A 25,983-nucleotide genomic window follows, 5' to 3' on the forward strand; every position below is an offset into this window, starting at 1 on the left:
TCCTGCTGACCGCCGCCCCCCTGCATGCTCTGCAGCCAGCCTGCTTGGTTGACAAGGAGAATCTTGGTTTGGAGGGGAACGGGGTTTGTCACTGTGTAAGGCAGCAAAACAATTTAAAAACAACAATAAAAGGTAAGCTCGTTCATGTTGTTGAGTCCTGCGCGAACGGCGGATCCGCCCTTTCTGCACGCTTCGTGGGTGGAACAGCTAGCTCACAGAAGCGAGGGTCGTGTGAATGACGAGATCCGTTGGCGCTGCTAGAGTTAGGACTTTTCTAAAGCTAAAAGAGGTGCAGGAGAGCAGGGACGGGCGTGGAGCCGTGGGAGAACGGCGCTCCACTTCTTCGACCGTGATTACTGCCCGTCCCTTAAGAGATCATTGGTTTTTTTCCCCCACCCCCGTCAGAGCAGGAAATGTACCTGTTACCCGCCGCTGGACACACAGCTGCCATCTTGGAGATGACAAAATCGATTTTTCGTTTTATGTACAACCTGAAATGGCATATTGTAAAAAACCGGGTGGCGATGTTGGAGCGTATGCGGTCGTTGCGGATTGTTAGGGAAAACTGCAGTATGGAGGAACAAAGGTGCTTTGGGAGGCTGAGCTGCTTTGGGTGGGGGGAATTTGCTGCGAGCCCAGCTGGGGGGTGGGGAATTAGGCATTTTCTATAGCTAAAAACTGACAGGTGCTTTATGTGCCACCCACCCCCAAAGACCCCTCTTCTCCAAGACAGCATGTTGCTACAGGAGAACAGCAAAAGGTTTGGCACCTCTTTCTCCCCCCCCCCCCCCGTTCAAAAAACGTCTCGGAGAAAAGTGCCACTCTTAGGCTAGAGAAACAATCTTCAGAAATGAGTCCTTCTCTAGAGCAGGTTGGCTTGGATGGCCCTGAAGCCATGAGCAGCTCCTGCCTGTTTGGACAAAGGAAGTTTTTTTGCACACCAGCCTGTAGCAAGGAAATGGGTTACCAGGAACTGAGGGGCTGCAGGGAAAGTAGGCGCGTTCCCTGTCGAGGGTACAGGATTAGCCAGAGGGACTTTGAATGCTGCTTGATGGCTGGATACATGTGTGTGCTGGGGAGGGAGAGGGAATTGACTGCATTTGTATCACTTGAACACTTCCAAGGGTCAAAGGATGCAACTGCTTAGAGAACCTGTCCAGAAGCCAGAGCTGAGCTAAGGACTGGGGCTTTTACTCTGAGGCCTGCCTGATTGAACCCCTGGTTCAACCCATGAGCCAGCATAAGAAAGGGCATCTGATGCTCCAGCCTGGCTGTGCCTTCTGGGCCTCCTACACGCTAGTGATACAGGCAGCCTGCTGGGGCAGGAGTAGCCCCTGCCCACCCGCAGACCAATAGGAGGTGAGCACCTACAACCCAGATCCTGCCTGAATCCACCACCTCCTCGCCTGGCGCTTTCAAATCGGCTTTGCATCTGGGGAAAGCAAGCTGGCTGCATTCTTGTAGCAACAGGAGGAGAGTTGGGGCACTGTAGCTGTGAGCAGGCTGGGAAAGGCCATGGTGGGGTAGCCGCTCCTGTAGTCCAAGCAAGGCCGTCTCCGGCTTCCACGAGGACCCCCTCTCTCTGCGAGCGCCATACCGAGTGAGACGAATGACAAGCCGAACGGGACGGGCCTGCCTCTGATCGTGCTATGGAAACGAGAGGCTTCCGTAACAAGCAAAAGTCACGGCGGCATGGAGGGAAGTTTAACCGAAGCAGTACAAAGATTGTGTATCCCCCAAAGAGAAGCCTCATGATCCCAGGTTTTTTCTGAAGCCTACACACGGAGCTGGGGGTGGTGTGAAGGCGGAAGCCCCTCTCTGGCTGCCTGTTCAGCTGGGCCAAAGGGGCTCTGATTCAATCCTAACCTCCTCCCGGGGCCCGCACCCTTGGTGGCATAATCAAAGGGGAGGCCAGGTGGGGCTTTTCGCTCACTGCCCGTGTGGCTGACTCCTGAGCCACCCACACACACTGACTATCAGCCGGCCCCAAGCTGCAAGACGCAGCCGGAGCTGTCACACCTCTGAGGAGGGTGCTGCTGCCCCCAGCTGGAAAGAGGAAGCAGTCAGGTTGGTTTGTTTTTGAACCTAGCAGTGTAGTTTGGGGCCAAGCAAGATGTCTGCGTGAGAATGGGGAGAGGCTGGGATTAAGACACGGATAGTCGAACTCCGAGAACCCGAAGGAGCTGCCAGGTGCGGATTTCAGGGCCATGGTGCTACCGCGGACTCGCGGGGGCCTGCTTACAGCCTGCTTAGTTCTAAAGGCGGACGGTGCATTCACGTGCCTGCGTTTGGGCCTTTGGGCACAGGCTGGTGGCAAAGGAGAGCTTCGCCACCACTCCAGCGGCTCAGAACGGAGGCTGCCCAGCTCCACGTTAGAATCGTCATGCCCATTTTTTCATGAGGCAGTCTGCAGCACGCGCCAGAATGAGAGAGACGGCCCCGCTGGGCTCGACTGGCAGAGAAAGCAATGCTGGAGCGACCCTTGAGTCCGTGTGCCCCATGGTCAAAACTGGCACATCTTGTGGGAAAAGGAATAATCCTAAACGAAGCTTGCCCCAAACTTCTCAAAACCGGAGAGTGTTCAGAACTACAAAACTAAGGAAGGTGCCAGGACCAGCAGTAACTCCCGGGGAGCTGCCAGGAAGATTCCCTACCAGTCACACCTGATTCCAGGAGGCCCCTCCTGTGGGTCGGACTGCCACCCCACCAAGTGGCAGGCTCAACAGCCCCTCTGGGTGCCCACTAAGGGAGGCCCAAATTGCTAGATGTTGGCATATCTCAGTCCTCGCAGAAAAAGCCAGAGGTCGGGTGTGCCTGGACCAGTCTTGGGAGTTAAAGGCGTGGATCTCCTCCACGTCTGGCAGGGTCAGTGGGGCTGGGGGGTGGGGTGTTAGGCAAGGATCCCTTCCTCCTACCAAGTAATTAAAAGCAGCTATGGATTAGAGGGGTGGGGCACAAGATGCAACCCAGCTTCTAACATCCCACGGGAATCAGGCACCTGGAAAGAGGCAGAAACCAGCCTGTGTGACCGGAGACCAGGGCCGCCCCCACCCCCGGTGCTACCCCCCAGGGGTTGTGCACGCCTTCGGGGCAAACGCTCCAAACCAGGGCCTTGCCTGGGCCGCCCCAGCCCACCAGCGGGGCAGGGAAAGAGGCGAGAAATGAAAGCGCGTCGCATACCACTAGGAGACGGGACAGCTCATCTTTTATCACAGAGCGGCGGCGCAAGGTGCATCCCGGCTTCCTGCCGGCCATGGGTTCAGTCCATCCCTCCCTGGCTGCTCTAGCTGGAGGGCAGCGCTTGCACGAAGATGCCCCGTGAGTCTGCCCGCGCCAGCTTTGAAGGGGGCTCCATAGGCTCCGCGGTGAGGCTGCTGGACTCGGCGGAGCTGAGCGAGAGCTCTTGGGGCATCTCCTCGTCGCTCTCTTCTTCCTCTTCCTCCTCTTCGTCTGGAATTGAGAGGGGGGGGGTAAATTACAGCAAAGCCGGAGCAGGCAGCGCTCTCAAGGGGGCCTCGGGGCTGGGCGACTGGGTGGAACAGGAAGAGAAAGGGGACGGCCTGGGAATTCTGGGCCAGCTTGCTAGTGAATGGCCAGATTGCACAGGGATTCCAGGTAACAGCAGAGGACGGGGCAGCTGGAGGATGAAAAGGCCGTTAAGTCACAGCTGGCTTATGATGAACTTGAGACCTTCGGAGCTGTTTGCCACTGCCTGCCTCTGCGTAGCAACCCTGGGCTTCCTGTGGGGGGATCTCCCCTCCAAGTATGGACCAGGGCCCACCCTGCTTAACGTCTGAGATCTGATGAGATCAGGCTAGCCTGGGCCACCCAGGTCAAGGCAGGAGATGAGGAGAGGTGGTTGGCCAGCGCCTGCCTGTGCGTGACAACTCTGGACTTCCTTGATAGTCTCCCATCCAAGGCTGACCCCGCTTAGCTTCCAAACTCTGACAAGATCAGGCAAGCCAGGGCCACAAGCAACGTCTGGACCCGGCCCTTTCCATGCTCCGGTTGCAGAGCCGCCTCCCCCCAGAAGGCACAGCTGACCCGCAGCTCCTTTGAATGCTCCCAGCACTATGCACATGTCGGCTTTTCCGCACCGTGAGTTCTGGGCTCGAGTCCCTGCCCAGCCCTGCGGTCAGGGAGCGGCTGAGCGGCCCTCTCTCTTCCGCTCCAGCTAAATGGGATCAGCCGTATTCCCCCGGGACAGCAGTGATCACAGAGGTCTCCCGTCCCGCCCAAGCCCCAGAGAGGCGCCCACGTGGCCGGACAATACCTTTGTCTGGGTCCAGGGGGTTCAAAGAACTCGCCAGGTTCGCGAACTGAAACGAGAAGCAAAGTCAAGCCGCGATGGTCCCTGTCTCACAGACTGCCCTGCTGCCAGAGGAGGGACTCCACCCGAAAGGGAGTCCTGCAGAGCCGTTCTGATTGATGCGAGGGCTGCTGATCCCCCCCACCCCAGGCAGAGATACAAAAGTCAGGTGCCGGGTGGGAGAGGAACAGGTGAGGGCTTCTGCTCCCCAGAACATGGCAATGCGCGCACTTCGCGCCCTGGGAATTTAGGGGTAAGGGAACAGACACGGACACTGTGGCTCAGTGGTAGAGCCTCTGCTTGGCATGCAGAAGGTTTACACGTTCAATCCCTGGCAGCATCTCCAGTTAAAGGGACCAGGCAAGTAGGCGATGTGAAATTCCTCTGCCTGAGACCCTGGAGAGCTGCTGCCGGTTTGAGTAGACAAGACTGACTTTGATGGACCAAGGGTCTGATTCAGGATAAGGCAGCTTCATGTGTTCATTGAGATTTTAAATTGTGGCCTTTGATGGCTTTTTAAAATAACTGTTTTAATTATGTTGCAAGCCGCCATGAGTCCTGCAAGGCAGAAAGGTGGCAAACAAACAAACACACAAACGAATAAACAAATAGAAGTGCTTTTCCACTTTGCTGACAACCCCGTCCAAAAGGGGTGTTAAGCCGAACGTCTCCTGCTCTTCAAGCAGGGGGTCCCAGAGGCCCCTCCCCCTTAAGGATCCAAAGACCCTGGACCTACCTCTCCCATGACTGCTATCGGGGTCTCGCCCTTGGCCTGAGCCACACGGTGCTCTATCAGGTAGTACATGTACTCATCGTAGAGGAGGCGGATGAGATGGAAAGAGCCGAAGCTGGCCGCGCTCCGCAGGGTCAGGTCCCGAATGACCATGGAGCTGCAGGGGGGACAAAGAGGCCCATGCAGTGGAATGAAGGCTCCTTAACTGTACCCATGTTACAGAAGTGCCCCTGAAGCCAAGCCCTGGGCAAGTCTCTTGCTGGCGAATGGGCCACCAAAGACAGGGTGGCCAAAATGAATTTAACCCGCAACAAAGCCCCAAACTGAGCTGATAACAAGCTTTTCTTTTCTTAGCTGTCAAGTCGCAGCTGGCTTACGACGACCCCTTGTGGGCTTTTCGAGGGAACAGAGGAACAGAGGTGGTTTGCCATTGCCTGCCTCTGCGTAGCAACCCTGGACTTCCTTGGTGGCTTCCCATCCAAGTACTAACCTGGGCCAACTCTGCTTCCAAAACTTCATGAGATTGGGATAGCCTGGGGCCATCCAGGTCAGGCCAAAAGACAAACAGAGGTGGTTTGCCATTGCCTACCTCTGCATACCAACCCTGGACTTCCTTCGTGGTCTCCCATCCAAGTACTAACCACGGCCCACCCTGTTTAGCTTCTGAGATCTGACAAGGGAATGGGAACAGGTCTTGCAAGACCATCTCTGCACAGCATGTACTGGACTGCATTTGGACAAGTTTTAGACAAGATGGACCTCCTTGACAGTCTCCCAGCCAAGTACTAACCAGGGGTGACCCTGCTTAGCTTCCGAGTTCAGATGAAATTAGGCTAGCCTGGGCCATCTATTTCAGGGCAAGAGACAAACAGAGGTGGTTTGGCATTGCCTGCCTCTGCGTAGCAACCCTGGTCTTCCTTGGTGGTCTCCCATCCAAGTACTAACCAGGGCCGACCCTGCTTAGCTTCTGAGATCTGACGAGACTGGGCTAGCCTGGGCCATCCAGGTCATGGCAAAAGGCATTCGAAGGTGGTCTCCCATCCTGGGCCTAGCCTGGGCTGACCCTGCTCAGCTTCCGGGGGTCTGATGAGACTGGCCCGGCCCGGCACCCCCAGCTCCTTACCTGTAGAAGGACCACTTGAGGAGGAAGAGTTTGGCGGCTTTGGGGAAGCTGGGGCTGCCGTGGTAGGGCTTCAGGACCTGGCTGACCACGCCGTCCAGCCACACGGCCCACTGCTCCAGGGAGTTCTGCTGCTGCAGGGTCATCTTGAAGTCCTGCTCGAGGCGCTGCACCACACGGTCCTCGCACCGGCACACCCACGAGGCCTGCTCCTGCGGGAGAGGAGGGGAGGGGTGGGGAAGGCGAGGTGCACGGCTGCAGCCCAACAGGAAGCGCTCATGGGTCGCTCTAGGGGTTGTGGCTAAAGGCCATCCATTACAACATATATCCACTGTTTAAATAACACCATCAATAATATTCCGGATTAAAGAATGTAAAGTCCTTACGCAGTGCTTGTTCTCTTAGGGGAGGAGCTGTGGCTCAGTGGTAAAGCATCTGCTTGGTAGAGCATCTGCTTGACGTCCCAGGTTCAGTCCCCGGCATCTCCAGTTAAAAGGACCAGGCAAGTAGGTGATGTGAAAGACCTCTGCCTGAGACCCTGGAGAGCCCCTGCCGGTCTGAGCAGACAATACTGACTTTATTGTCGAAGGCTTTCACTGTCAGAGTTCATTGGTTCTTGTAGGTTATCCGGGCTGTGTGACCATGGTCTTTTTCTTTCCTGACGTTTCGCCAGCAGCTGTGGCAGGCATCTTCAGAAGATGCCTGCCACAGCTGCTGGCGAAAAGTCAGGAAAGAAAATACCAAGACCACGGTCACACAGCCCGGATAACCTACAAGAACTAATACTGACTTTGATGGTCCAAGGGTCTGATTCAGTAGAAGGCAGCTTCATGTGTCCTGGCTTAAAAGTAATCACGTGGAAGTCCAGGATGGAGTTATGTATTTTGATATTGTTATTTGTTGTTGTAACTGGATAGTGTGAAGGCATGTTTTATTACACATATTACTGTCTAAGGTTTTATTTTCATTTGTAGAAGCTCTGATGAAGATTTGCACGAAATGGGACCGGGAGCTGGCAGCCCGTCTGATTCACTGATTTAGTCTTCGACTAATGGTTATAACTCCATCCTGGACTTTCACATGATTACTTTTAAGAAAGAATCATAGAGTTGGAAGGGACCACCAGGGTCAAAGAGAACAAGCACTGCACATAAGGACTTCACATTCTTTAATCTGATTGATGGTGTTATTTAAACGGTGGATATATATCACAATATATGGCCTTTAGCCACATGCTTTTGTATTCTTAGATTTGGGTATTTGCAGGTGTGGCATAGCTACCCGTTTTTTGTTAATTTGCTCCATAGCTCGGCCATTTTAAAAAAATTAAACAAGGATCCGCATTTAACGCAAACAATGACGCTCAGAGGGTTCCAAGAGGGAGAGGAGAAGAAAAGTCTGGTCTGCCAGGCGGCTCCCCGCCCCCCAGGGGCTGTTTTTGGCAGGCGGAGCTGGGCGTGGCCCTTACCTGGACATTGGCAAAATCTACCCGGTTGAGATCGCTCAGCATCTGATTGATCTGGGCTGTGTTCTGTAAGACCGCCCGGGCAGCCTGGGCAAGGTGGTTCAGGGAGGTGTAACGCCTCAGCGTCTGGGCAAAGGCACTTGCTGCCGCCACCTGGAAGACAAAGCGCAGGTCACACAACCTGTCCCATCCCAGATGAGTGCTGTGTAAGGAGAAGGAACTAAAGAGCTGGCGGGGGTGGGGTGGAGAAGAATAGCTGGTTTTTATACCCCGCTTTTCTCTACTGTTAAGGAGTCCCAAAGTATTTTACAATCTCCTTCCCTTCCCCTCCCCACAACAGACACCTTGTGAGGTGGGTGGGGCTGAGAGAGTTCGGAGAGAACTGGGACTGGCCCAAGGTCACCCAGCAGGCTTCATGTGTAATGCGGTGTAATGGTTAAGAGCGGTGGTTTGGAGCAGTGGACTCTGATCTGGAGAGCCGGGTTTGTTTTCCCACATGAGCGGCAGAGGCTAATCTGGAGAACCGGGTTGGTTTCCCCACTCCTCTACATGAAGCCAGCTGGGTGACCTTGGGCCAGTCACGCTCTCTCAGCCCCACCTACCTTACAGGGTGTCTGTTGTGGGGAGGGGAAGGGAAGGAGATTGTTAAGTCGGTTTGATTCTTCCTTAAGTGGTAGAAAAAGTCGGCATATAAAAACCAACTACTTCTTCTAGAAGTGGGGGGAATCAAACCTGGTTCTCCAGATTAGAGTCCACCACTCTTAACCACTGCACCACGCTGGATCAAGGAAGTATAGAAGGGAGTGTGGCACCAAGCTAATGTCCTCTGAGGCAGCAGCAGAAAACTTGATGGGGCATAGTTAGGAAGCCACGTATCAGACTGCTTTGGCCCAGGCAAAAGGCTCCAGGGGGCTGTCCCAGGAAACGGTAAAGAGAGGCCAGAGATTCTCCCCCATCCCTAGGGTCCCTTCCTCGGGCTCACCTTCACGCGGACCATCTCTTCTGGAATATTCATCATGGCATTAGTCAGCCAGCTCTCCAAACTTTTTGCAAAATTTCGGATTGCTTGCGTCAAGGCACCTGGGGCAGAACGTGACAGCGGGAGTTATGCCGGGGGTGCGCAGCTCAAACAGCTAAGTCTGCTGTAAGGGGTCCGGACTGAAGGTACGTGGACTGTGACAGCACCTGGCTCCACCCTTTGATGGGGCCGAATTCCTTTATGGCCCAAGCAAGTTTCTTTTGGGTTGGGTGGGTGGGTGGAGGCCGGAACACTCTCTCAGCTGTTCTCTTTGCTGAAAGGCAGAGTTCAGCACCCCACCCCAAAAATGTCTTCGTTGCATCTGGGATGCGGTGGGGAAATCTTCCATGAGAAGGGGCCGAACGCTTCTGAGAGATGGCACCCCCAAAAAAGTTCCTGCCCCATCTCTGGAATGCAGGAAGAAGTGGGCTGGGGGAGTCGGAACGTTGCTTCTTAGTAATCTGACCCCCCACCCCGAAACTCCTTGCTGGTTCCCAGCAGCGACACAGCAAGGGGTTTCAGAGTAGAAGTATCACATTAGTGACTCCCACCTAGGAGATTCTGATCTCTGCCCCTTCCTGGGTTGGAGGGGAGGGCTCAGAATGACAGTGTCCACCTGGGGGTCAGAATTCTAGTTTCCCCAGGGGGTGGGCTGCACAATATGGGTCCCCTCCAGGCCACACAGAGCCCCTGTATGCTGTGCATCCCAGTGACATGATCCTGACCTTCCAGAGATACTGGCAGTCTTTCCTGTATGACAGGCCCCCTCCCCCCAACCTTTTTGAGCCTGTGGGCACCTTTGGAATACTGGCACAGGGTGGTGGGCGCAGCCACAAAATGGCTGCCACAGGAGCCAACCACTAAATGTCAGGGAGAGAAGTTAGGCACAAAGCTCTGTTTAACAAGATGCCTTTTGAAAATGCTGTGTGTGTGTGTGTTGTGTTAAGTGCCATCAAGTCGTTTCCGACTCATGGCGACCCTACTGCTTTTAAAATACTTGCTTACATGCACACAGCTTACCTTCAGTCCCACACCTAAGACCCTGGTGCTGGGGTGGAAGCTGCTGCTGAAGCAACATTTTTAAAGATCTGTGCAGCCAATCAGATCTCCAACAGCCAGCCGGAAGCCCTGCTGGGCAAAAGCCCCATTGGGCCCCACCCACTTTCTAAAAACACTTGGTATGTGCCAGGAAAGGTGTCGGCGGGCAGCACGCCACCCATGGGCACCATGCCAGGGACCCCCTGTTTTATGATGATAGGGAACAAGTCGAGATGGGGGGGGGGGGCTTTGAAAACTCAGTCCTGGCCAAAGGCGTCCCAATATTGCAACACCAAGCCTGCTGCGAGGCGGCCAGAAGCGCCAAGCGGAGCCCCGTGAAATGCACGAGCCTCCCCCCCTTCAGCATCCGCATTGTCCGCGCCCCGTGAATGCCCGAGGCTCGGCTGTCGCAGGTCTCACAGGGTGGGCTTACTCGGAATGGGCCGGAGCACATCTGGGATCAGGACCTCGACCAGCCCCTGGTACAGCAAGTTGTCGCAGTCCTTCGTCCATTTGAGGACCGGCTCGTACTTGGACAGGGTCACCAAGCAGCTCTTGGGGAGACGCTTCTCCGCTTCATCGTGGCTGGAGGCAAATGCAAGCGCCAAGTTAGAGAGAACATAAGACCATAAGAAGGTAAGAAAAGCCCTGCTGGATCAGACCCAGGCCCATCAAATCCAGCAGTCCGTTCCCACAGTGTCCAACCAGGTGCCTCCAGGAAGCCCACAAGCAAGGTGACTGCAGCAGCACCATCTTGCCTGTGTTCCACAGCACCTAAGATAATAGGCATGCTCCTCTGATCCTGGAGATAATAGGTATTTACAACTATTATCCATTTGGACTAGTAGCCATGAATAGCCCTATCCTCCATAAGAACATAAGGAAAGCCCTGCTGGATCAGACCAAGTCCACCAGTCTGTTCACACAGGGGCCAGCCAAAGTGGCCAACCAAAGTGCTACTGTACTCCAATCTATAAATGGACAAAGGATCTGATTCAGAACGAGGCAGCTTCATAGGTTCATGGAGTTCACTCCAGGTCTAGTCTTGTTAAGGGGATTAGTGGGGAAAGAGCCAACAGGGACAATGCCAAAAGTCTGGCCTGAGGGATCAGGGTGAACACACTGTGGTTTCCTTGTCCCGGTAGCTGCCAAAAGTGGAAGTGCGGCTGAGCGACAATGGTCCTCGGTGCCCGGCGACGGGAGGCGTTCTTTAGCCCAAGGCGTTCCCGGCCCCACCCGCTTCCATCAACCATACTCACACGACGATATTGCTGGCTTCGCTCGGCTGGTTCATGTTGTACCTCCAGAAAGTCTTCCAGAGCGTCTCTACCAGTGTGAACTGGAGGTTGATCATCACGTCAACAACAGCCTGAGAAGGAGGACAAGGAGGAGGAGAAGACGTGGTCGTTAACAGCCCACATGTACGATTGGTCCATAAATCTGGAGTAACGAGGGCAGGATTTGACATTCTTCCTAATGTCTAGACGGAAACCCTCTTGATTTAATTTCAACCCGTTGGTTCTGGTCTGACCTTCTGGGGCAACAGAAAACAACTCGGCACCCTCCTCCATATGACGGCCCTTCAAGTACTTGAAGATGGTTATCACGTCCCCTCTCAGTCTTCTCCTCTTCAGGCTAAACATACCCAGCTCCTTCAACCTTTCCTCATAGGTCTCCAGACCCCTCACCATCTTTGTTGCCCTCCTCTGGACACGTTCTAGCTTGTCTACATCCTTCTTAAATTGCGGTGCCCAAAACCGAACACAGTACTCCGGGTGAGGTCTTCCCGTTCTGTTTCCACTGCTTGGGCTCTTCAAGCAAGCTGAGTCCTGCCAGGCCTAGCGGCTCAGAATGGGCATGGAGCAGGGTGGTCCCAGCAGACCCTCACCCTACCCGAAAGACACGACGGCCTGTTTCTCTCTGACCGCCTGGGCCCACACTTACCTCGCAATGCTCCCGGTAGAGCAGCTGGAAGGCTTTCACGTCCTCCGCCCCGATGCCCTCAGGGAGGGTCTTCCCTTGCAGATCCAACTCCGCAAAGTCAGGCAGGCTGCGGGAGGGATCTGCCAGAAGGAAGAGGGGAGAGAGGGCAGACTTCAGAGTTCCCTCCTGGCTTCTAGAGAGCAGCCCAAGGGTCATCTAGTCTAACCTTCCGAACAATGCAGGAAATTCACAACTATCTCCCCCCACACCCCATGACCTCTACTCCATGCCCAGAAGATGGCCCAAAAAATCCTCCAGGATACTTGGCCAAACTGGCCTGAAGAAAAATTCCTTCCTGACCCCAAAGTGGTGATCGGCATTTCCCTGGACATGTAAGAAAGGGCCACGAGAGCCAAACACTGACCCAACCGTTCCTGCCCTCCCTCTCGTGATCTGCCTAAGTTCACAGAATCAGCATTGCTTACAGATGGCCATCTTGCCTCTGCTTAAAAACCTCCAGTCGGAAACTCTTTTGATTTAATTTCAACCCGTTGGTTCTGGTCCGACCTTCTGGGGCAACGGAAAACAACTCTGCACCCTCCTCTATATGACAGCCCTTCAAATACTTGAAGATGGTTATCATATCCCCTCTCAGTCATCTCCTCTTCAGGCTAAACATACCCAGCTCCTTCCACCTTTCCTCGTAGGACTTGGTCTCCAGACCCCTCACCATCTTTGTTGCCCTCCTTCTGCCCCCCTACATCTTCCCACAAAGCGGTGTTTGCCGTAAGCTGGGCGGTCATCGTCTTTGGCTGCCGGGGGTGGGGGAGGGAGATGGGTGCCGCAGCCATCTCTGGACCCTGTGCAGAGAGCGGGCAGGTGGAGAAGCCCCCTGACACTGGGTTCCTTACCCAGGAACTGCTGGTACTGCTGCACCTGGGCACTGATGTCAGACAGCCCCGTGGCCTGCTGCTGCCCCACGGCCACTCCGTTGGTCATGCCCTCCATCTTCTGAATGGGCTTCAGCCTGGAAAGCAGAGGGACGCAGGGTCAGGGCTGGCCACGCCAGCTGGCCCCCGAGGCACGCGGGAAGGGAGGGAGCACGCGGGACAGGGAAGGGGTGCAGCTGCAGCCTGCCCCGCGAGGGTGCTGCAGGGGAGCAGGCCACTCAGGGGGCCACGTGTGCACCTCACAGCGAGTGTTCCCAGGGCCTTCTGGAGAGCCGCGGTGGGCAGGGAAGGAGGAAGAGCGCCATCCCGGCACCGCCCCCTACCTTTGCTTCTGAGAAAAGGGCTGCTGCCTCATGGCCAGGTGCTGCTGGTCCTCCATGAGCCGGAGCAGCGGGGAGTTGGCTTTGATGCGCAGCCCGTAGTAGTGGTACTTGGAGTTTCCTCTGAAAGACAAGCGGGGAGAGAGTACAGGCCTGCCGGTCACTCCCTCTTCCCTCGGCGATCGAGGGGATGTGGCTCAGTGGTTCCGCATCTGCTTGGCATGCAGAAGGTAATTAATCTAAATGTGCTTCCCCCCCATGTCGTCTTCTCTTTTTTCAGGTTTCAAAGCTTGATCAGAAATGCGTTATTTTGTATTTTGAATGCTTTTACTTTCAAGGTGTGCATTTTAACAATTTGTACCACTAAGGAGGCCCTATTGGCCGAAATGCATTGTTTTAATATTCTTTTACTATTTGTAATGTATTAAAGCTTTGTTAATTTATCGTATGTAACCAACCCATTAGCATTCATTCTGTTACTAGTCTTTTTGTTACTGATTTTTTCTGGGTTGAAGTTTTTCTCTTCCCCTTTCTGTTTAGGCCTTTTTTTGCTTACAGGCATCCCCCTAACCTACAAGAATTTCTCAACACGAGCAACGCGCCGCCTAACCAAGAGACTGGACACTTCAATACACCAGGATGCCAACTTTGCTCCCGGGTACGCAGAGGCAGCACTGCTATAGAAGAAGAATTGGTTTTTATATGCTGACTTTCTCTACCACTTAAGGGAGACTCAAACCGGCCTACAATTGCCTTCCCTTCCCCTCCCCACAACAGACGCCCTGTGAGGTAGGTGGGGCTGAGAGAATGTGACTTGCCCAAGGTCACTCAGCTGGCTTCATGTGGAGGAGAGGGGAAACAAATCCAGTTCACCAGATTAGCCTCCGCCGCTCATGTGTAGGAGTGGGGAAGCAAACCTGGTTCTCCAGATCAGATTCCAGCGCTCCAAACCACCATTCTTAACCACTACACCACGCTGGCTCGAATAATGTTAACTCTACCCTCAAAACAGGTCAAGAAGTTCAGCCCCTACCCAAAAAGAATGGATGTCAATAAATGGCACCATTCAGAAACTGATGGGATAACACTTTCAGAGGCCAGCCGTGTTAGTCTGCAGTAGAAGGGCTGGGTTCAAGTCCAGAAGCTCCTTAGAGACCAACAAGACTATTTGGGGTATTGGTTGAATAAAAGACCTGTCGGGGAGTTCCAGAAAAAATGGAAACCATATTATGATTATGCATAATGTAATCTTAATATTCAATGGTAGAATAATTAGATAACAATCAGAAAACAATGAAATGTAGGAAATATAGGTAGAATCGATGTTTTATTCGATTAAATACAAACTTAACTTAAAGGAGAATGAAATATAAATAAAAATATTGTATCTAATTAAGCGTGAAATAGAGTTAAGAACGGAAGTTTGCCACTAAAGAGACCAGCAGAGTAGAGACTGTGGTGAAATAAGAAGATTTAAATACATAAGTTATTAGGCAGTATAAAGGGACCAAAATGTCAATTATAAGTGCATTTAGTGAGAGGTTTTTTTGATTATAGCAGATTATTTATGGCAGCCATAAACGGCACATTAAGGAAGGATGATTTGTAGTATGTATGACTGGTGTATGTATGATTTGTTGTTCTTTTTTCTATGTTAAAAAATAAATTATAGTAAAAAGACTATTGGGATATGAGATTTCGACAGTCAAAGATCTCAAAATCTGACAAAGGGCACTTTGACTCTAGTAAGCTCATAACCCAAAAACTTTGTTGGTCTCTAAGGGGTTACTGGAATTGAACCTAGCTGATGGGAGAACTTTTCAGTCCACTAGGACACTCTGTGGCTGACCAGAAAATCAACATCTGTCAGCAAAAAAAAAAAAGCTTCAAAGGGAGAGTCCAGTGTGAGCAGCGATTCATTAACAGGAGTTTTGTGGCACCTTAAAAGCTATCATTTTATTTCAGCTTAAACTTCCCAGGACTGCAGTCCACTTCTGCAGACGCAGGAAAAACCCCATTTATTTTTTTGCTACATCAGGCTAACATGACTACCCCTCTGGATTGCTTAACCAGTTCCACACTAACCCCCTACCCAGACTGAACCAGGACTTGGGATTTTTATCTTATTACTAGTGCTAACTACCTTAGCGAAACCTGAGAAACCCCATCTATTACAGCTCTTTTTTTCCCTGTCACTTTGTGAACTTGGTTTAACACACGTTATCGATCTTAACTAGCTTTGTGCTTCCCCACTCTCTTGATTCTTTCTCTCAGAGTCGTGGGCGGAGCCACAGCAGACCCTTCTTCTTCCTGGATCCATTTACCTGGTTCCAAGCCGACGGGTGCGGAGTCCCATGAACACTGAGCGGATCAGCTTGCCGAAGGAGGCGGCATTGACCGGTTCCAGCTTTTGCTCCTGACAGTGCAGCAGGTAATGGCAGTACAAGGTGCTCCGAGGAAGACTCACCCCTTCCGCGGTCTCGTAGTTATCCAGGAGCCATTGGACCTGCGAAGAAGAGCCAGGATACAGGATGATCTTGACAGCTGGAGAATTGGGCTAAAACTAACAACAGAGAGAAATGAAAAGTTCTGCATTTATGTAGGAAAAATTGAATGCATGATTACAGAACGGGGGAGACTTGTCTCAGCAGTAGTGTGTGCGAAAAGGATCTTGGGGTCTTAGTAGACCAAACACTGAACATGAGTCAGCAATGTGATGCGGTAGCTAAAATGGCAAATGCAATCTTGGGCTGTATCAACAGAAGAATAGTGTCCAGATCACATGAAGTGATGGTATCACTTCGCTCTGGTTAGACCTCACGTAGAGTATTGTGTTCAGTTTTGGGCACCGCAGTTTAAGAAAGATATAGACAAGCTGGAAGGTGTCCAGAGGAGGGCAACAAAGATGGTGAGGGGTCTGGAGACCTATGAGGAAAGGTTGAAGGAGCTGGGTATGTTTAGCCTGAAGAGGAGAAGACTGAGAGGTGATACAATAACCATCTTCAAGTACTTGAAGGACTGTCATAGAGAGGAGGGTGCCGAGTTGTTTTCTGTTGCCCCAGAAGGTCGGACCAGAACCAACAGGTTGGAATTAAATCAAGAGAGTTTCCATCTAGACATTAGGAAGAACTTCCTGACAGAGCGGTTCCTCAGTGGAACAGGCTTCCTCGGGAGGTGGTGAGCTCTCCTCCCTGGAGGTTTTTAAGCAGAGGCTAGATGGCCATCTGTCAGCAATGCTGATTCTATGACCTTAGGCAGATCATGAGAGGGAGGGCATCTTGGCCATCTTCTGGGCATGAAGTAGGGGTCACTGGGGGTGTGGGAGGTAATTGTGAATTTCCTGCATTGTGCAGGGGGTTGGACTAGATGACCCTGGTGGTCCCTTCCAACTCTATGATTCTACGATTCTAAAAATGAGGCTACAAGTTACAGGCTCCCCTACTGAGTCTTGATTATGAGTCTTCTTTAGTTTGCCATGATTAATGGTCAGTTTTTTGGTGGTCACTCTTTGCCTCTCAGGGAACAGGGCCAAATCCTGCAACTTGCACTTGGAAGGCAATGACTGCAGGTAGCAATTGTTGAGAGCCAGCATGGCACTGTGGTTAGGAGCGCTGGACTAGGAACTGGTGGCCATTTTCTCCAGGGGAACTGACCCCTTGTTGCCTGGAGATCAGCGGTAATAGCGGGAGATCTCCAGCTAGTACCTGGAGGCTGCCGACTTGGAAGGCTTTAAGAGGGCAGTGGACATGTTCATGGAGGAGAGGGCTATCCATAGCTACTAGTCAAAATTAATCATAGTTACGATGCATTGGAAGGCTTTAAGAGGGGAGTGGACATGTTCATGGAGGAGAGGGGTATTCATGGCTACTAGTTAAAATGGTTACTAGTCATGATGCATACCTATTCTCTCCAGGATCAGAGGAGCATGCCTATTATCTTAGGTGCTGTCAAACACGGGCAGGATAATGCTGCTGCAGTCATCTTGTTTGGGGGCTTCTTAGAGGCACCAGGTTGGCTCCTGTGTGAACAGACTGCTGGACTTGATGGGCCTTGATCTGATCCAGCAGGGCTTTTCTTATGTTCTTATGCATGCCTATTCTCTCTAGGGCTGGACTAGATGACCCTGGTGGTCCCAACTCTATGATTCTAGTGGGAGACTTACGGTTGCTGGGGAGGCACGGGTGGTGTGTGAGTAAGACTGGCTCGAACTTCCCAGCATGTAACCCCCTTGGATCACGTAGGTCCCTGTACTGCTGCCGCCACTGCTTCCTCCACTGCTGCTGCTGCTGCCGCCGCCGCCTCCTCCGCTGGCTACGGTATTGCCGCCCCCGCTCGGGTTGGCTATGATTTGCCCGCTGGAGACATACATGGGCACTGACCCGCTGCTGGCCACCGTCTGGGAGGTGGCTGGGGTGGACACTTGTGTCGGGGTGGTCTGAGACTCATAGTAGCTGGCTCCCGTGTTCTGAGTGTAGAGCGGGGTCTCTGTGTAGGGGTAAGTGTTGGAGCGTCTGAAAGGGAGAAATGCAGTCAGGGGCCGGCACCATCTGCTTCCCCCTTCCCAATGGTGGGAAAAGGGGCACAGCGAGGAAAGGGAAGTATTTGGTGAAAGTGAGCTGTGAAACACAAAAGCTCATACCCTACCAGAAAATTTGGTGCTACTGGACTCTTGCTCTTTTCTACTTTTGGAGACCGACAAGATTTTCAAGTGTACCCTTTCTTCAGAGTAAGCCCTCCCCCCGAGTAGGATTCTGATTCTTAGGACTTTCAATAAGGGGTTTAACTTGTGGGCAGAAAGGTACTGGCTGGATATTAGGGGAAAGTTTTTTACAGTAAGAGTTGTTCGACAGTGGAATCAGCTACCTAGGGAGGTGGTGAGCTCCCCCTCCCTGGTAGTCTTTAAGCAGAGGCTGGACAAGCACTTGTCAGGGATGCTCTAGGCTGATCCTGCATTGAGCAGGGGGGTTGGACAAGATGGCCTCTGTGGCCCCTTTCAACTGTGATTCTACTAAGAAGAGGCAGGGCTGCTCACTAGAAGTGAACTCTGAAGCCTGCCCTCTTCCTTCTGGCAGATCCCTCCCGCGGCCTGCCTGACTTTGCGGAATTGGATCTGCAAGGGAAGACCCTCCCCAAGGGAATCGGGGTGGAGGACATGAAAGCCTTCCAGCTGCTCCACCGGGAGCATTGCGAGGTATGCGTGGGCCCGGTCAGTCGGAGAGAAGCAGGCCGCCAGGTCTCTTGGGAAGGCTGGACAAGCACTTGTCAGGGATGCTCTGGGCTGATCCTGCATTATGCAGGGAGTTGGACTACATGGCCTCCATGGCCCCTTCCAACTCTATGATTCTATGACTGGACCTGCTTAGTCACAGAAAGAATCCATTTGCATCAGATCATGACTATGTACAGCAGAAGTCCCTTTTTATTTTTTATTTATTTATTTATTACATTTCTACCCCACCCTCCCCAACTTGAAGGTTGGGCTCAGAGCAGCTTACAAAGTTTAAAACACAATAAAACAATAACCCATTAAAATAGTTTAAAATACATTGGTTCTTGTAGGTTATCCGGGCTGTGTAACTGTGGTCTTGTTATTTTCTTTCCTGATGTTTTGCCAGCAGCTGTGGCAGGCATTTTCAGAGGAGTAACACTGAAGAGGAGAGACACTGTCCTTCAGTGTTACTCCTCTGAAGATGCCTGCCACAGCTGCTGGCGAAACATCAGGGAAGAAAATACCAAGACCACAGTTACACAGCCCGGATAACCTACGAGAACCAATGAACTCTGACCGTGAAAGCCTTCGACAATAGTTTAAAATACAATTTAAAATAGTCCAATAATGCCCCTCAATGGCGCCAAAACTCCAGAGACAGAAATTTGCAGGTAATAAATTAATCTAACCACACCCTAAGGTGGTATAGAAGGGGTGGTTAGATTAAGGGGTGGTTAGATTTCCTCAGCAGCGGGGAAAGGGGGGGAAAGGACTAGGGAGGCCAGTAATTATAATGAGAACCGGCGATGGCCTCTACCATAAGCCCGGTGGAATAGCTCCGTCTTGCAGGCCCTGCAGAACTCCTGAAGGTCCCGCAGGGCCCTGATCTCACTAGGGAGGCTATTCCACCAGGCAGGGGTCAGGGCCAAAAAAGCCCTGACCCCTTGATTCTCCGGGCACACTCACATGGTACTCGCTGCATAGCTGGCATCGCCTCCTTCCACGTACTGCACTTGATTGGGATAGACGTGCTGCACCGGGACTTGCTGGAGCTGCTGGACCTGCGGAGGCAAAAAGTGGCAAGGAGAGGAAAGGCAGAGGTAGGTGAGGCAGAGAGGGACCGGTCTCTAGTCTCAGCTGGCAGGGCTGCCTCCCCGCAATTCTGCTGACACCCCTCGTAAAACTAGCTTGCCTTTGTGAACTGGCTCATGGCTGACATTCTGTCTTTGTTCTGTGCCTGACACTGTAAAAGGTAAAGCTCCCCTGTGCAAGCACCGGGTCATTCCTGACCCATGGGATGATGTCACATCCCGACGTTTACTAGGCAGACTTTGTTTATGGGGTGGTTTGCCATTGCCTTCCCCGTTCGTCTACACTTGACCCCCAGCAAGCTGGGTACTCATTTTACCAACCTCGGAAGGATGGAAGGCTGAGTCAACCTTGAGCCGGCTACCTGAAACCAACTTCTGTCAGGATCAAACTCAGGTTGTGAGCAGAGCTTGGACTGCAGTATCTGCGCCACGGAGCTCTTTGTGCCAAACACTGAGCCGTCACAAATCCCCATCTCAGAGAGATGGTGCCAGTGTGGAATAGGGGACATAAAAACCATGGAATTTCTGGTTTTAAAAAGGATCAGGCCGGTTAAGGGACAGATAGACCTTTCTCTGGGACCCTGGAGAGCAGCTGCCAGACTGAGTAGACAATCCTGACTTGATGGCTCAGTGGTCTGACTCAACAGGAAGAAGCTAGAATCTAAACCGGTTAAGCATGACAAACGCCCTGGCCCATGTATGTAACATATAGGGACATTTGTTAAGGAGTTGTGATGGATTGTAACTCCCTGGCACGTACACCACTCAGTAGTTTGCACAAGGTGTGAAACAGCCCTTGAGTAAGGATGGCACGGTATGGCTTCCAAGACTGGCATTACGGCATAAGCCCTGCTGGAACAGGGACCCTGCTTGTAAAACCAGAAGCCCTGCGCTTGCTGTGATGGTTCTGGGGCTTTAAGATTTTAAGTAACTCTTTGGAGCAGGTTCATAGCTTGGGGTGGGGATGCTCCTGGATGGGGGCCCCCTGATGGATAAACAGGTGGTAGTGGTAGCTGTGGGCACCAGCATTGGCTGGTGAACCAGAAGTGGCCCTTCCTAGGCAGAAAAGACCTTGCCACTGTGGTGCATGCCCTGGCAACATCTAGATTAGAGTACTGCAATGTGCTCTGTGTGTGGCTGCCCTTGAAGACTGTCCGGAGGCTACAGCTGGTACAGAATGCTGCAGCCAGAATGTTGACTGGAGTGAGTTACAAGGACCATCTCCAGTCTTGTTCCATCTACACTGGGTCCCATTTTGCTTCTAGGCTCAGTTCGAGGCGATGGTATTGACCCTTAAAAACCTGACTGGGTTGAAAGTTGGTACAGAAATGTTTTAAATAAATTTTTAAAAAATTGCCTGCAAGCCCCCTTCACTCCTCCCCTTGAGTGCTAAGTGCCACTTAAGCCACCTGGGTTTAGGAAGCCTCAAATCAAGCTCCGGTTCATTGTAATGTCCAAATGCAAGCGACTGTGCCAATGGGAGTTTCCGTTCCCCTAAAGGCAAAGTGTAGGGTTGTCAGCTCCTGGTTGGGAAATACCTGGAGATTTATGGGGTGGGATCTATGGAGGGCGGGGTTAGGGGAGGGGAGGGACTTCAGTAGGGTATAATGCCATACCCTCCAAATCGGCCATTTTCTCCAGGGAAACTGATCTCCCTCCCTGGAGACCAGTTGTAATAGTGGGAGATCTCCAGCCACCACCTGGAGGCTGGCAACCCTAGCAAAGTGGGACAGGTGGGATTCGAGCAGGGCGTAGGATCCTGGTTTGGGAGGAGAAAACAAACTGCAGTTGGCCTGGGGGGGGTGCATTCAGACAGGAGCTTCATTCAAGACTTCCCAAGCTGAGAAGTTTTCGACTGCGCTCTGTGAGAGGGAGAGGGGAGGATCAGCATTCGCACCCACCACCCAAACAAGCCTCGGTTTGCCGTCATGACTCAACGCAGTTGGAGGCAACTCAGCTCCCACCCTACTAAAGCAGTCACCTCCGACCCAGGGCCTCCCTCTTGCAGTACCTGCGTGTAACTACTGAGGGTAGGAAGCCGAGGAGTCTCCACGCAGCGATCACTGCCGGATCCAGCTTCCGTACACTCAACTGTCAGCCTGACGGCAATGAACTCGCAGCCCGGCTCATTCCGACAAGCCCTGCTTCTAGCTCCCAAGCCCCATGGAAAATGTTGCCCCTTAAGCCCTGATGCCTCCAAATTGCCATATGTCGACTCAAGGAAATGACTCCTGGATAAAAACTAAAGCTGAAGCCATCCCTGCATTTCAGATCCTGAAGCCGGGCAGGGTGGGGGAGAGGAAGACCGGCTGGTTCGCCACCCCCACCCCCCAGTAGTGGAGAGTCCCTGGGAGAAGGAAGAAGAAGAGTTGGTTTTTACATGCCGACTTTCTCTACCACTTAAGGAAGAATCAAACCGGCTTACAATCACCTTCCCTTCCCCACCCCACAACAGACACCCTGAGAGGTAGGTGTGGATGAGAGCTCTAAGAGAGCTGTGACTAGCCCAAGGTCACCCAGCTGACTTCATGTGGAGGAGTGGGGGAACCAGCCCGGTTCACCAGATTAGCCTCCACCGCTTCTGTGGAGGAGCAGGGTATCAAACCCGGTTCTCCAGATCAGAGTCCACCGCTCCAAACCACCGCTCTTAACCACTATGTCATGCTGGTGTAGCAGATGCCCCCACCTTGACACCTCCGTGAGCAAGTCTCGCTCTCAGAAAACACTGCTGTGTAAGAACTGAGATTGCTGCTTCTTAAAACAGAAGAAGAGCTGGTTTTTATATGCCAATTTTCTCTACCTTTTAAGGAGAATCAAACCTGCTTACAATCATCTTCCCTCCCCCTAACAGACACCCTGTGAAGTAGGTGAGGCTGAGAGAGCTGTGACTAGCCCAAGGTCCCCCAGCTGGCTTCGTGTGTAGGAGCAGGGAAACCAACCTGGTTCACCAGATTAGCCTCCGCTGCTCATGTGGAGAAGTGGGGGAATCAAACTCGGTTCTCCAGATCAGAGTACACTGCTCCAAACCACCGCTCTTAACTACTACACCACGCTGGCTCTCTTGCCCAAAAAGAAGGGTCACGGGACGACTCTGGCTAGGCTCCCTAGCCGGCCTCTTCGGGAAGCAGAGTGCACCCAGAGCTCGCCGCTCCCGGATCTCAGAGGGCACCCTCGGCGGGACCTACTTTCAGCGCTGTCGCGGCCGTTCCGAACACTAGCACCTGGGGGACTCTCTGAATCTTGACTCTCTGGTCGGGGCCGGCGTGGTGAGCGGAGAGGAAGGGCAGCTGCTCTATCACCACCTTTTGATGCGGCAGAAGGAGGGGCTGTGGCAGCATGCGGACCAGCTCCACCCACTGCTCCGGGGCGCAGTCTAGGGAGGGCAGGTAGTGGAGCCTGTGCTCCGGGCCCGACAGGCAGCAGCTGGCCAGCTGGGGTGCGCCACCGCCTCCGCCGCTGCACTCTAAGGAGAGACCTTGCTGCACTGCGCGTTGCTCTTGCTGCGGCGACGGCTGACTGCTCTTAGGTGGGCCACTGTCTGCGCTCTAGACAATAAACAGAAAGACTGACGGCGTCAGGGGGAGGGGAGGAACTGAGCAAGACCTATGGGGACAGAAGGGGCCTAGGCAGACGGACGTGTCTCCCGGCCCGCATTTTAACCAGGGGTTGTGGCTCAGTGGTAGAGCATCTGCTTGGTACGCAGAAGTTCCCAGGTTCAATCCCCGATCCCAGGTTCGATTCAGTTAAAGGGACTAGGCAGGTAGGTAATGTGAAATACCTCTGCCTGAGACCCTGGAGAGACATAGGGAGGGTCCATGGCTCAGTGGCAGAGCATCTGCTTGGCATGCAGAAGGTCCCAGGTTCAATCCCTGGCATCTCCAGTTAAAGGGACTAGGCAAGTAGGGGATGTGAAAGACCTCTGCCTGAGACCCTGGAGAGCTGCCGCCAGTCTGAGTAGACAATACTGACTTTGATGGACCAAGGGTCTGATTCAGTAGAAGGCAGCTTCATGTGTGTGTTTAACAGGACCCTGCAGCAGCAGGAAGGGCACGTCTTTATTTTTCTAGCTGTCAAGCAGCAGCTGACATATGCTAACCCATAGGGTTCCCAAGGCCAGAGAGGAACAGAGGTGGTTTGCCTTTGCCTGCCTCTGTGTAGCAACTCTGGACTTCTTGGTGGTCTCCCATCCAAGTACTAACCAGGGTCAACCCTATCTTGTTTCTGAGTTCTGATGAGGTCAGCCTAGCCTGGGCTATCCAGGTCAGGATAGAGATAAGCAGAGGTGGTTTGCCATTGCCTGCCTCTGTGTAGCAACCCTGGACTTCCTTGGCGGTCTCCCACCCAAGTACTCACCAGGGCTTCCCTTCTTAGCTTCCAAGATCCAACAAGGTCAAGCTAGCCTGGGCCATCTAGTTCAACGCAAGAGACAAACATAAATGGTTTGCCATTGCCTGTCTCTGCGTAGCAACCCTGGACTTCTTGGTGGTCTCCCATCCAAGTACTAACCATGGTTGACCTTGTTTAGTACTGAGTTCTGATGAGATCAGGCTAGCCTAGGATATCCAGGTCAGGATAAAGATGAGCAGAGGTGGTTTGCCATTGCCTGCCTCTACACAGCAACCCTGTGCTTCCTTGCTGGTCGTCCATCCAAGCACAAACCAGGGCTGACCCTGTTTAGCTTCAAAGATCTGATGAGATCGTGCCAGCATGGGCCACTGAGCTCTGGACAGGTGGTTTGCCTCTGTGTGGCAACTCTATTCCTCCTTGGTGGTCTCCCACCCAAGTACTAACCAGGGCTGGCCTTCTTTGCTTCCAAGATCCGATGAGATCGGGCTAGCCTGGGCCATCCAGTTCAACACAAGATACACACAGAGGTGGTTTGCCATTGCCTGCCTCTGCACAGCAACCCTGGACTTTTTTGGTGGTCTCCCATCCAAGTATTAACCAAGGCCAATACTTCTTAGCTTCCAAGATCTGGCAACATCAGGCTAGCTTGGGTATTCCAAGTCAGGGAACAGACAAAGAGAAGTGGTTTGCCATTGCTTGCCTCTGCATAGCAACCCTGCATTTCCTTGGTGGTCTTCCATCCACGTACTAACCAGGGCTGACCCTTCTTAGCTTCCAAGATCTGACAACATCAGGCTAGCCTGGGTCATCCAGGTCAGGGGAAAAACAAACAGAGGTGGTTTGCCATTGCCTGCCTCTGCATAGCAACCTGGGACTTCCTTGGTGGTTTCCCATACAACAATGAACCAAGGCTACCCTGCTGAGCTTCCGAGATCTGACAAGATCAGGCTAGGTAGGGCCATCCAGGCCAAGGCAAGAGACGAACAGAGGTGGTTTGCCGTTGGCTGCCTCTGCATGGCAACCCTGGATTTCCTTGGTGATCTCCCATCCAAACACAAACCAGGTCCAACCCTCCTTGGCTTCTAAGATCTGATGGCCAGAGTGGGCCATTGAGCTCTGGGCAAACATACAATAAAAGGCAAGAAACAGGCAGAAAATTGTCACTGTTTCATTCCCTGGCAGCCACAGCAGATATTAAGCTGGAGGAGGAAACAATCCACAAGGGTAGTAGAGTTTTGAGTGACTCTTAATTATATCCTTAGGGAGACCGGGGGAGGTAGAAAAAGAAGAGTTGGTTTTTATATGCCGACTTTCTCTACCACTTAAGGCAGAATCAAACCGGCTTACGATCACCTTCCCTTCCCCTCCCCACAACAGACACCCTGTGAGATAGGTGAGGCTGAGAAAGCTGTGACTGGCCCAAGCTCACCCAGCTGGCTTCATGTGTAGGAACGGGGAAACCAGCCCGGTTCACCAGATTAGCGTCCGCCACTCATGCGGAGGAGTGGGGAATCGAACCCGGTTCTCCAGATCAGAGGCCACCGCTCCAAACCACCGCTCTTAACCACTACACCTCGCTGGCTCAGGTGGAGATTTGAAAAGCCATTCCTGGACTGGGAAGGTGATGGGCGGCTTGAATGGAATGCAGCAGGATGGTTCTCTGCAAGGGAGGGGTTTCAGCACGTTGTTCGGAATTTAAGACGAAAATGGATACAAAGGGCTTAGGTGAAGGTCCTGGCATTAGCCGGCCGTCTCTGGATACATCCGGCCTAACTGAATTCCGGCAACATTGGGCAGGCTGCAATGAGGAGCACCGAACAGAACGGAAGATACACGCACCTCTTGAGTAACATGAACCTGCTGGAGTCCTTGCACCGCTAGCTGTTGCACCGTGCCGGCTTTGGGGACCGAGGGCGTCGTCTGCACTACGGATCTCTGTGGGGTGAAACAAACCAGATTCAGTTGGTGCCCTTCGGGGAAGAAAGTGGGCTAAAAAACACGCTTGGGAGGCAAAAGGGCCCCTTGCCCAGAGGATACCTCTAGCCTGGCATGAGAAAGGGTGAGAAAATACAGAGCACTGTACAGAGCACCTGTTCACTGAGAACCCTCCAGGGAGGCCAGAGCGGAGACTCTATGGTTGACTGACAGGAAGCGCTTCTTCGCCATGCTGACAGCCATGACTCTGAGGGTGAAGGAACTCGCCCAAAGGAAATGCACGTAGTGTTTTTGGAGAGGTTTAAGCTCAGTCCACAAAATGCTGTTTTTATAAAAGTCATGGTCAAACTGTTCAGGAAACAGTGCTACCAACCTCCAGGTGGTGGCTGGAGATCTCCTGATATTACAATTGATCTCCAGACAAAAGGGATCAGTTCCCCTGGAGACATTTTTGTTCTGTGAGCATATCTGGAATTCTGACACAGTGTGGTGGGTGCAGACACAACATGAAGTATAACAAATAAC

General features: G+C 52.7%; 1 protein-coding gene across 2 annotated transcripts in view; it reads right to left on the minus strand.

Annotated features, from left to right (window-relative positions):
- Window positions 1-3,157: 3,157 nt before the first annotated feature.
- RFX1 (regulatory factor X1) overlaps window positions 3,158-25,983 on the minus strand; it is a 39,362-nt gene continuing 16,536 nt past the window's right edge. For both annotated transcript variants that reach the window (XM_056867033.1, XM_056867032.1), the window contains 15 exons: window positions 25,363-25,458; window positions 19,052-19,146; window positions 17,039-17,387; window positions 15,201-15,382; window positions 12,880-12,999; window positions 12,518-12,633; window positions 11,628-11,746; window positions 10,943-11,052; window positions 10,117-10,268; window positions 8,610-8,707; window positions 7,631-7,780; window positions 6,166-6,374; window positions 5,046-5,199; window positions 4,274-4,319; window positions 3,158-3,450 (listed from right to left, as the gene is read on the minus strand). In XM_056867033.1, the coding sequence (XP_056723011.1) occupies window positions 3,284-3,450; window positions 4,274-4,319; window positions 5,046-5,199; window positions 6,166-6,374; window positions 7,631-7,780; window positions 8,610-8,707; window positions 10,117-10,268; window positions 10,943-11,052; window positions 11,628-11,746; window positions 12,518-12,633; window positions 12,880-12,999; window positions 15,201-15,382; window positions 17,039-17,387; window positions 19,052-19,146; window positions 25,363-25,458 (2,163 nt within the window). In that variant the 3' untranslated portion in view covers window positions 3,158-3,283. The remainder of the gene's footprint in view (window positions 3,451-4,273; window positions 4,320-5,045; window positions 5,200-6,165; window positions 6,375-7,630; window positions 7,781-8,609; window positions 8,708-10,116; window positions 10,269-10,942; window positions 11,053-11,627; window positions 11,747-12,517; window positions 12,634-12,879; window positions 13,000-15,200; window positions 15,383-17,038; window positions 17,388-19,051; window positions 19,147-25,362; window positions 25,459-25,983) is intronic.

This window comes from Euleptes europaea, chromosome 1, assembly GCF_029931775.1.
Source record: "Euleptes europaea isolate rEulEur1 chromosome 1, rEulEur1.hap1, whole genome shotgun sequence".
Classification (NCBI taxonomy): Eukaryota; Metazoa; Chordata; class Lepidosauria; order Squamata; family Sphaerodactylidae; genus Euleptes; species Euleptes europaea.